This window comes from Tenrec ecaudatus, chromosome 1 (assembly GCF_050624435.1).
Source record: "Tenrec ecaudatus isolate mTenEca1 chromosome 1, mTenEca1.hap1, whole genome shotgun sequence".
NCBI classification, from domain to species: Eukaryota; Metazoa; Chordata; class Mammalia; order Afrosoricida; family Tenrecidae; genus Tenrec; species Tenrec ecaudatus.
In genome coordinates this window covers 69,720,022-69,731,041 of record NC_134530.1, presented here as the reverse complement: position 1 = coordinate 69,731,041, position 11,020 = coordinate 69,720,022, and the positions used below count along the sequence as shown (strand labels likewise).

Below are 11,020 nucleotides of genomic sequence, written 5' to 3'. Positions count from 1 at the left end.
ACCCCCCCGCCAATTGGCACAAAATACAAAGGGCGTGCACCAGAGCAGCAAGGGGAGCAAAGCAATGAAGTCCCTGAGGAATCCCCAAAATAGACTTCAGGAGCAGGGCTTGGTACCTCACCAGACTAGATTGGAAAACATTCATAAAGGCCAACAGAGAGGCCTGGAACTATGTATAGGCTTTCTCTCTCTTTTTTTACGTCTATCTACATAAGATAGGCAAGATAAACAATCCCAGAGAAAATACAATGGGACTACCAGTTCCAGGGGTCATGGGAGAGGGAGAGGTGGGGAAGGAAGGGCAGACCCAAAACCCAGGGACAAGGGAACAACAAGTGATCTAACATCAATGGCATGGGGCATAGACTGCCTGCTGGGGTTTGGAACAAGTGCAGTGTAGCTGAGAGGAATTACTGAAAGCTGAATGAAGGCCGAACATGACAGTGGGACAGGAGGAAAGTAAAAGGAAATGGAGGAAAGAACTAGGAGGCAAAGGGCATTGATAGAGGTCTAAATACAGGCACGGACATATGGAAAATGTATTTATATATAACGACAGGGACATAGATCTACATACCTATATTTATATGTTATTACAGACATGGGACCTCCACTCAAGTCCTCCCTCACCGCAGAACCAAGGCAGAGATGGAAGGTGAGACAGGAACCCCAGGGGACCGAGAGTTGTCTCACTGGAGATGGCAGCAGAGGGTGAGAAACAGTGGCAGAGAAATGCCGGCGGCAGAACCTGTCAGGAGATGGTGTGGTGGGCTTGCTGGCCCTCACAGTGAGAGCCGAGGGCCTTCGGCAGGAGGCTTGCGGGTGGAGTGGGGGTGTGGAGGGTGCCCGTGGGCCCGCACCTACCAGCAGAGCTAGCTGAGCAGAGCAGAGGCCAGTGAGAGAGCCGCCTGTAGGGCCAGCTGAGAAGAGGCTGCCCTGGCCAAAGACCGAACTGTATTTTGAGGATCAATCTATAACCCGTGGCTTCTGTGCGGCCATTGCAAGGAATGAGCCAACCCAGCAGAGGAGCAGAGAGGACAGTGGGAGGGACGGGGTTGTACGTAGCCCGAATCGGTACCAAGGTTGGAGAGAGGAGCTGTGGCACAGGAACCAAACTTGGGTTCCCAATGCTGCCGACGCGCCCCTCTTGTGAAATCAGAAAGGCCAGACACCCCCGTCACGTCAATGAAGGGGGAAGGACTTTAGTCCCATCTTTCATCCTATGACTTTCTAGCTGCAGTTTCTCTTTAAGCTTTCAGAGTCAAACTTTTCCTCGAAGGAGTTGCCTACACCCTCTGGCCTCCATTCTCCCTCACTTCCTCACTTACCCATCGGCTCCCTGCCGTTGGACTCCCGTCACCTCGTCACCTCCTGCTCCATGGACACTGCTCTGTCCAAGGCCACGGGTGGGTTTCCTACTGCCGGATCCAGTGGACTTTGAAGCACTCATTTTACTTGACCTCTCAGTGATATGTGACACAAGGGTACACTCTTTGTCTTGCAGGGTCTTTTCCGTTTCAGAAACTTTCGCTTTCTGTGTTGCCTGGTGTTTCTCTTCCTCGCCGGCGCCTCCTCACATGCTTCCCGTGGGGGTTTGTGTGGTGCTAGGATGCTGGCCATGTTCCAGCATAACTTTCACAATAAGACAGACGGGGAAGAAAGGCTGGTGATCAACTTCCAGAATTTAGGCAAGTCCCGTGGATCACAATGGTCTGACCTGCCACGGATCACGAGACGGCTCAGGACTGGGCAGTGTTCGTTCTATCACTAGTCTGGCTTAAAAGTTTTCAATGACTCTCCACTACCCGCAAGTTAAATCCACACTCTCAGCTAGACCCCCGAAGGCACATCAAGGACTAGTTTCTGATAGCAGTCTGTGTAAGACATGGAAAACATTAAAAAAAATTATCAAGGGTTCAAAAATATTCTCAAGGGTTCATGAGGGAGGGAAGGGGGAAATGAGGAGCTGATACCAAGGGCTCAAGTACAAAGAAAATGTTTTGAAAATGATGATGGCAACAAATGTACAAAAGTGCTTGACACAATGGATGGATGTATGGATTGTGATAAGAGCTGTAAGAGGCCCCAATTTAAAACAAAATCATCTCTGGAAAAAAAAATCTAGTCTCTATGATTAATACAATTGAATGATAGATTATCATAAGATGTGTATGAGCCCCCCCAATAAAGTGATTAAAAAAAAGATGATCTAGTCTCGGCTATTTCCTATCTGCCTTCTGCCCTGTAGCTCACACAACACTGCTTCAGGGTGTTTACCAGCTCCTCAAATACCTGTCTCCTCCAGTGGGACACAAGGTTGAGGCAGGGGCCCAGGGCTCAACAACATTTTTGTTGAATAAAAAAACGAAGACACGGGCAATGAATGTACTAATGTGTTTTACACAATTGATGTATGTATGGATTGTGATGAGTTGTAAGAGCCCTTAATAAAATGATTAATTAAAAAAAACCAAAACAAAACGAAGACATTAAAAAAAATAGTCAAAGTTGTGCCTGGAGCGCCAATTAGAAAACATTTAAACACTTAAAGTTAGAAAAAAAAAAGAGAAAGAAAGAAAGAAAAAGATACTTTTTCCGAGTTGGGTCCCGCAAATCCTAAATCTGGCCTCCGCTCTGCCCCTGGTGGCAACTAGTGAAGTATTCGAAGTATTTCCGGAAACCGAAGGTTGGTGACTCGGAAACTTATTTGCATACCCACAATACACTGCACGCAGGGCGATTTTTCTCCTTTAAAACTATTAGCGTCTATTTCTTTCAATTTTTCTCACCTGAAATGACTCTGCCCTTATATAATTGTCTAAGAGAAAGGCAGAAATCTCTACCTGCTTTTGGTAAATAGCTACCCTTACTGTGTTAGGAGTTACAGTTATCCGCGCACTGTACACCGGTGGCACAAGGCATACTCTGGTTTCTCTTCAGATCGTATAAATCTTTCGCCTTTTACTAAAGATTTCCGTGGAGAGGAACAATTCTGAGTCATAAACTAATTTTTTGAGGCCTTGCCCTTGCAAGGCTTACAAGTTGTTTAATAACAGAACGTGGCTTAAGGGGTTATTTCTTCAGGCACTTTCGGATACTTGGTATTTTCAGTGGGTGTTTTTGGCTATGTTCTCACTTTAACATAGTCATTGGCTCATGTAACTCCGGTACATGGCATGAGAATGAATCTTAACTAGACCGGTTTTGGTGTAAGTCTTTTTTCGGAAGCTAGTTGGTGCCGTTTATTCGTTAGGGTAACAGTTGCTCTAAAGAACTAAGTTTTATCCAGGGTAGGTTATCAAAAGTAGTGTTTTGTTCAGTGTTGGTAACAAACTAGTTTTCTGTAAGATCCGACTCAAGGTAACTGTTTCAATCTGCCCTTGTGGTCTCCCTAACTTTTTTTTTAACAGGAGTTAGGAAGCTTGTGGCTTTTTTGAATGGCTCACCCAGCCTCCTCAGAAGACTGTTCTAAGTCCCTGGAAGACTTAACTCTCATTTGCCTGCATCTTCCATGAAAACACAAACTTGCCCAATGAATCAAATACCAACTGTTAAATAAAGCAAGCTGTTTTAAAAAAAACTTTTTTTAATACCTATTTTCTCTTCAACTAAAGTAAACAATATGTTCCGGGCTGATTATGTAGACTGCAAATATAAGGTTTCTCTTACATTTCACATTTTTTGTATGTGGATCAAGACAATTGATATAAGTTTGAACTTAAAAAACAAACATGCGAAGTCACAACCAAAGGCAATATGCAAACTTTAAATCTAGAGATTTAAAAAAGTCAGGATATGTAACTTTTTAACAAGGGAAAAATGAATATTATAGGTTTAATGGGTTAAAAACAACACAAATTAAAAACACATTTATATAGTTCTGGAGATTAGAAGTCTTCCTAGAGGCTTCAGGGGAGCATCTGTTTCCTTGTCTTTTTCAGCTTTCGAGAAGCTGCCTATGCTTGAGTCCACTTGCAGCCGTGTGTTAACCTTGCTGAGGGGACAGGAGCAATTGTGAGGACCAAGCAGTTTCCTTTTATTGTGCACAATGTTGCTGTGGGTTGGAACTGACTAGATGGCCCCTAACAGGAACAGAAGCTGCCTAAGCTTCCTTGATGTGTGTCCCCGTCCAGTCACTAATCTCTTGCTTGTATTGTTACATCTACTACTAACTGATCCTGTTGCCTCCTCTTTAAGGGCTTTGTGATTATGTTGGGCCTATCCAGATATTCTAGAAAAATCTCCCTTAAGATAAGGATTTTAAGATCTTGGGGGGTGGGGGTGGGGAAGAAAAAAAAAGATCTTAAAAAAATCATTTTATTGGTCATTTTCAAAATATATTCTACTTGAGCCTTTGGAATCAGCTCATTTCCCACCCCCTCCCTTATGAGCCCTTGATGTTGTCAAGGGGAGGGGGTTATATGTAGATTGTTGTGATCGTTTTGGATTTTAAGATCTTAAACAGATTTACAAAATGTCCATTTTATCATGTCAGGTAATATATTCATAGGCTGTAGGAATGACGACATGAATCTCTGGGGGATATTCTTCGGAAGATCACCATCACAATAGTTTAATCATGTCGGAGTGTCTTTGTTCCTAGTACAAGCATAATATGAAGTATTTATTGATCTGAGACTTTGAAATAGTTCGGTAAACACACATACAAAGGTGTCTATATAGAAATCCGCTGTATTTTTCTTCTAACTTTTCTGTAGCTTTTAAACATAACAAGTGTGTGTGTGACTTTATATGGATATATTTCATATATCTCTATTTCGGACATGTATCTTCTTAAAGATTATACTTCAATTGTCCCATTGCTTGCATGGAACTATGGTCTCTTAAGGCCAATGGTTCCTAGGTTTGGGGATTTTCCAACTAATAAAAATTCTAAGAAAGTCTAGTGTATTGTCTATTTTTTAAAAACACCATTATATTAAAACAAAAAGAAAGAAAGGGGGGGAAAAAAGGCATTTCAGGACTGAATAAAGAATGACTTTCTCCCCTGGCCTGAGCGGGCAGTTGGGTCTAGGATGGCTAGCTGCCTCAGCCGCCTGTCAGGTCGCGATGACCCCTTGTGGCAGTCGCGGATCATGACTGCCTTCAGTTTCTCTGCCTTAGAGGGACACTCAGGGCCCTCACCAGGCCTCCTGCTTCCTTCCCGCATGCCGGCATTGTTCTAAGTGTACCAGTAAGTGGAGCATTAGGAGGGCCGGCGGCCGCCGCAACAATTAAGTGTTCCATTGACATCCAAAAGGTTAGTGGTTCACACCCCTCCAAGGGCTCTGAGAGACCTGGTAATTTGCTCCTTAAAAAATTTACAGCCTTGCTCAGTAAAATGATTTCTTTTTAAATGAAGAAAATGTTCTAAAACTGCTATGTGGTGATGGTTGTACAATGCCTCTTGATGCGATTGAACTATTGAATGGTATGATAGATGCCAATAAATTATATGCCAATAAAAATGTTGGATCCCCCAAAAAACAGTTTACAAACTTCTTGTAAAAAAGAACGACAGCCTCCAAAGCCCTAGGAATCCGTTCTCCTGTCACGTGGGGTCGGCATGAGCTGAGTTAACTGGACACATGCTAAGTGCCAGTTGAAAAAAGAGGGGTAAGGGAGCTCGGGCCCTGGTGGCATAGTGGTCATGCTTTGGGCCGCAGTTTGAAAGGACCAGCCCAGTGCTGCGGCCCAAGACCGGCCTTTCACTCCGGTAAACGGCTGCGGTCTCGGGGCGCCGCACTCCGGTATTAGCAATAGAACTAGTGGGAGCTGGTGCATTGTAGATATACTGGGCAGGTAGCGCAACTGACACGAGGCACGTGGTCAGTGGTCGCGATTTGGTGGTGCAGGCAGGCCGCGTTGCCATCGGCTGAGACAGGGAAGGCTGTGGGCGCTCCGGCCCAGATGCAGTGAGGTTGGAATGTGGAGCAGGAAACAGCAGTGTGGGAGTCAGCATCTGCGCGGGAGTCGCAGCCGGAGGCGGAGTGTGGTCATCAAGGAGGACCAGGCTCTCGGGTGAGAGTCCGCCGGCCGGCCGTCCACCGCGCAGGAGGCGGGATGGAGGAGGAGTCAGCAAATGAGAGGGCGAGGCAGCAACACAAGCAGTCCCAGGGAAGGATGGCAGGTGGGCAGGAAGCTGCCGTGAGCGCTGTATTCCCGAACTTTCCAGAATGCTGCTGACTCTTCTGCTTTCCCCTTGGGGAGCGGAGGGCGCCCAACTCATCCTAGCCCGCACCTGATCGCCCTTCCCACTGCACACACTGCACAGGACGGGATAGACAGCAAGGCCGTTTATTGGACCCTCCCCGTGTGTGTGTGTGGGGGGGCTGGCCCCGCTCCTCCCCAGCGGCCAGGCTTCCATGCCCCGGCTGGCTTTCTCGGGCGGCCGGCCTCACGGCCTCTGCTCTCCAGGATTCCTCTCCGGAAGCGTAGCGCAGGCCCAATCGTCTTCCTTTTCCTCAAAGCGGAAGCTCAGTTCTTTGTAGCTGGAGGCGATGCTTAAGGCTGCAGACAGACAGAGGGCGTGAGGCTGGCCGCGTGCCTCCCCCTCCGCCCTGCTCCAGGGCCCCCTACTCACCTTTGGTAACATTGACCTTGTTGGCTGCCAGGATGTCCGCCTGAATGCTGTCCATTTTCATGTACAAGTCCTCGGGGTTGCTCTGAGGCAGGGGAGCGCTCGACTCGGGGTTGGGCGCGGGCAGGGGGTGGGCGGGACGGCGCCGGCGCTCAGACGGGACAGGGGCTCAAGCCAGGCAGGGCAGGCCTCCATTCTGGGCAGGGAGGGGCTACTTACCAGGAAGAGCTGGAAAAGCTCCTCCCCCATGCTCTTCCGCACGTGCTGCTCCACCACCGGGAACATCCTCACGTAGTACTGCGGGCCGGCGCAGGGGGCGTGACCGACGGCCCGCCCCGCCCCGCCCCGCCCCCGCGCGCCCCGCGCTCCGCACCCACCTCCAGCGTGAGGCAGGCCAGCCGCTGGCTGTTGCTGTGGTCCGTGTTGCCCATGGCGGCCATCAGACTGTGCACCACGCGCAGCTGCAGCAGCTCCTCGGCGATGCTGAAGTTGCTGCGCGCCAGGACCCTAGGCCGCGGGGCTCGGGCTGCGGCAGCGCCTTGGGACCCTCCTCCCTCCCGCCCTCGCCCGGTGGCACCGCCCGAGCCGGGCGGGCTGCACCCACCCGCCACCGCCTGCCTACTTACCCGATGGCTTTGGCGGCCGCCGCCTGCTGCAAGAACACCGGCAGGTGGGCGGTGAGCTGCAGCACCGAGGTGTCTGCGGAGAGAGGCAGGAGCAGAGGCGATCTCCACCGGCTTCATGACGAATGCGTGTCTGACAGCTGCGAGGGGGCGTCAGCAGGGACACCCTCCCTCCCTTTGCCCCCTGCCTCTGTGGAATGGCACTCCAGGTCGCCCCCTGGGACTCGCAGTGTCCTCTCTGCCCTGTCCTGCTAGGTTTCCAGATGTGTATGGAGTTTGGGCAAGGAAATTAGGCTGTACTGGGTTACTGGACACTGCGTAGATGCGCCCCCGCCCCCTCTGAGTGACGCCCAGGTCATGTCTCACACTTCGTCCTCCTTAGGCAGCCTCTGGGCAGGAGGCACCCTCCCAATATCCCCCGTGGCTCCCTGTACCGTTGAGGATCTTGGGCTGAAGTTTGGAGGTCTCCTCGACGCACGGTATCAGCAGCGCCACGAGGCCCTGCAGCAGCGCGCTGCGCACCTCATAGTTGACCAGGTCCTTGATCAGCTCTATGGCTGAGGGAGGGTGGAGGCGTTTTTTGTGGCCCGTCCAGCACTCCTGGCTCCCCTTCCCACTTCCCTGCCCTCTCCCCACCCCCAGAGAAACAAGACACCCCTAACCAGTGGTTTCTGACCACCGCCACCTTCCTGAGTGTTTTCTTTGAGGAGAGCTTTCCAGACAGTGTCCTACAGAAGCGTCACACTGAGGTTAGCATTGCAGTAATCCCCAAACACCCCCAGCTTCTGCTTGAGGAAAGGGGGCCCAGAGAAGTGAGGCGCACAGCTAGGGAGTGGGAGGGACAGATGTGGCTAGGCAGGAGGAACCGTCTTTTATTGAGAGGCCCAGCTTGCCGGGCCTTTTCCAGCTTACACCCTTGCAGCAAACCTGCACTGAATGCCTGCTGTGCCAGGTTCTGCCCCCGGGGCTGGGGAGACAGATTCATTCATTCACTCCCTCAACAGCTTTCCTTGGGCATGTACACACAGATACCCAGGCAGTGACAAGTGCTGTGAGGTCGGCAGAGGGGCATGGCAGTGCCTGGGAGGATGGGGAGGGGCATTCATTTTGGTAAAGACGGGGAAACAGCTAGAAGGGGCAGGGTTGGTAATGAGGGCAGTCCCCAACAAGGCAAGCCCTCTGGACACATGCACTTGCTACGTGGAAGGCAAGACGTGGGGCCGGTGCTCTCTGTCCCCCCCAGCCAGGAGTCAATGTAGCATTGCTCTCTCTCTCTCCACTTATTCTGAGGGAGAATTCCGCTCGACTGAGTCGCTCACTTGCCTACCAGAATGCAATCGCGTGGGAGCACTATTACCAGCATGATCTGGTTGGACAATCAGAATGAGCTCTCCTTCCTAGGCAGGAGGTTTGACCCACTGAGAATATGTTTGGGGTGATTCTTGGCACTAGAAGAAAAGCTCTTGTTGGCTCCTTCAGAAGCACTGCCATCCGTGGGGGACCGGCCAAGCCCTGGGGAGACTGGCACGCTGGTGACAGGCACACACTCTGGCCTTTTACTGAGGAGCCCTGGTGGTGTGCTGGTTCCTCGCTGGGCTGCAATCAAGGTTTACAGTTCGAAACCACCAAGGGCTCTGAGGAAGAAAGACAGGCTTTCCACTCCTGCAAATAGTTAGTCTTGGGCATTGTTCTAGCCTGACCTTGGAGCCACATGGCTCTGCACCCACCGGTCTAAGATCTCCCAGCTTCTTGTCTCACTGGCCAGCAGCTGCCATTGTCTGGAGGGGCCTCCAACTACCTTCTGACTTTGTACTGGAGCTGGACTGAGCCGGGAGGCGTCCTTGATACAAAGTTCTTCCTTCTACATCTACGAGTATCAGATTTTGTTTCTCTAGAAGAGCCAGCCTAACATGCGGAATGAAACCTCCTGCCATCAAGCCAACTGGTCACAATTGACGTAGGAACCTACAGGACAAAGGAACCCTATAGGGCAGAGCCAAACTGCACTATTGGATTATCTCATCTTTCTTCTGAGGAGTGGCTGGGGGATTAAACTGCCAGTCTTTTGGCTGGCAGTCCAGTGCTTGACGTACTCCAGCTAAGTAGCTGGTTTGTCAAAGGTAGCTATTTGGTGTAGGAAGGTGTAAGTAGGACCAGATGAGCCCTGGTGAGGTAGTAGTTAATTGCTTGGTTGCCAACTGAACCATGGAAGAAAGATGTAGCAGTCTGCTCCCATGAAGATTTACAACACTGGACATCCTATGGGAACTTTTACCCTGTTCTATAGGGTCACTATCACTTAAAGGCAACAAGTAGAACTAGGAAATATAAGGGCATGCAGTCCATGTGCTTTTAGTCCCTGGGGGTAGCTATATTTCATGTCAACTTGAAGATTTAAGAGCGTAGGGGTGCGGTCTAGCCTGTCAACTAGGTCACAGCGTGATGGTACCTTCTTGCGGGCATGGCCTTCTCATAGAGGGCCTTGGGAACCTCCCTCTCTCTGCCTTTCCCTTTCTGCTGGCGGACCGTGACTGCGGCCAGAGCCACCACCACGGGATCCACATGACTTTGCACCCACCGGCCTGTGATCTTTCTGCATTCTGCATCATGGCATGTGGCTGTGTGAGTCTGAAGAGGACTTCTGGACTAGTATCAGACTTATGCACTTGATTTGGATGGGGTTGTTTTATCAATAGATAACTACTCCTTGATCTAAAGCTCTTGGCTACACACAGATGGGTGTCTCTGGATCTATTTCTCTAGTCAAACTGGCCTAACATGTCCCCCTCCGGAGGAGGAAGAGGACTGGCTGGGGCAGGGTCTGCCTGGTATCGGGGTTGGTTTTCAGTTGGGAGATCAGTAGCTTTCAACAGTGGTTTAGAATTGAACCCCTTATTTGCCGTCACCAGCTACAGGTGGGGCCAAAGTGAGGCTGGACATTTTGCATCCGTGGTTCCTGGCCCCAAGGGCTGGAGGCACCTAGGCCTCCTCTTCTGGGCCTTAACACATGTTGATCTGGACCCCACCTGAATTCAAAGCTGAGGGTCTTCCTCTTTTATGTTGACCAAGAATAATATCCTTTCTCCAAGAACTTTCCTGATGACATGTCCCAAGCACATGAGGTGAAATCTCACTGGCCTAAGCTTCGAGGAGCATGAGGACACTTCTTCCACACACACGTGTCCTTTCTGTCGGTCCGTGGCAGAGGGACTGCGGTTTACTGCAATAATCGAAGGCATCGAGTCTCCTTCAGGCTCCCTTATTAACTGTCCAGCCTTTACTTGCAGGTTAGGCAGCTGGAAATGTCACGGGTTGGGTCAAGTACACAGTAACCTTTAGAGTAACAGCTTTGCTTTCTGGCCCTTCAGAGGTGTGTCTTTTATAGCAGGTCTGGCCAATGCAAAAGTGATTTGATTTCTTGATCACTGCTTCCAGGAGCACTGATTGTGAATCCAAACAAAATGGAATCCTTGACGACTTCAATCTTTTCTTCGTTTAGTGCAATGTTGCTTACTGGTCCAGGTGTGCAACAAAACACCTCATGGGGCTAGGTTTATTGTACACCCTTTGCCCCAGGGTGGTTCTGCCACAGAGCCACTGTGAGAGAGGTAGAACTGCCCCATAAGGTTTCCGAGGCTGTAAATCTTCACAGAAGCAGACAGTTTCCTCTTTCTCTCTAACACAATGCCTGCGAACTTTAACCATAGGTCTCCGTGTTGGAAGTTCAGGGCCATGGTTTCCTGCCTGACATCTCAGTCCACTGGCCTAATAATGTGCTTAGTGCTGCAGTTTTACTTCAGTGCACGAAGCTTGGGGG

The 11,020-nt window shown here is 50.1% G+C and overlaps 1 protein-coding gene and 1 non-coding gene across 2 annotated transcripts in view; one reads left to right on the top strand and one right to left on the bottom strand.

Moving 5' to 3' along the window:
* Positions 1–2,920: 2,920 nt before the first annotated feature.
* On the top strand, positions 2,921–3,036 carry LOC142438123 (U5 spliceosomal RNA). The gene has a single exon (XR_012782557.1). It is a non-coding gene; the product is annotated as a U5 spliceosomal RNA (small nuclear RNA).
* Positions 3,037–6,281: 3,245 nt separating this feature from the next.
* The window catches only part of ARMH1 (armadillo like helical domain containing 1), a 42,226-nt gene continuing 37,487 nt past the window's right edge, over positions 6,282–11,020 (bottom strand). The window contains exons 6-11 of the mRNA XM_075555367.1: positions 7,638–7,760; positions 7,207–7,279; positions 6,958–7,087; positions 6,800–6,877; positions 6,584–6,665; positions 6,282–6,510 (exon numbers count right to left, since the gene is read on the bottom strand). Of these exons, the coding sequence (XP_075411482.1) occupies positions 6,398–6,510; positions 6,584–6,665; positions 6,800–6,877; positions 6,958–7,087; positions 7,207–7,279; positions 7,638–7,760 (599 nt within the window). The 3' untranslated portion in view covers positions 6,282–6,397. The remainder of the gene's footprint in view (positions 6,511–6,583; positions 6,666–6,799; positions 6,878–6,957; positions 7,088–7,206; positions 7,280–7,637; positions 7,761–11,020) is intronic.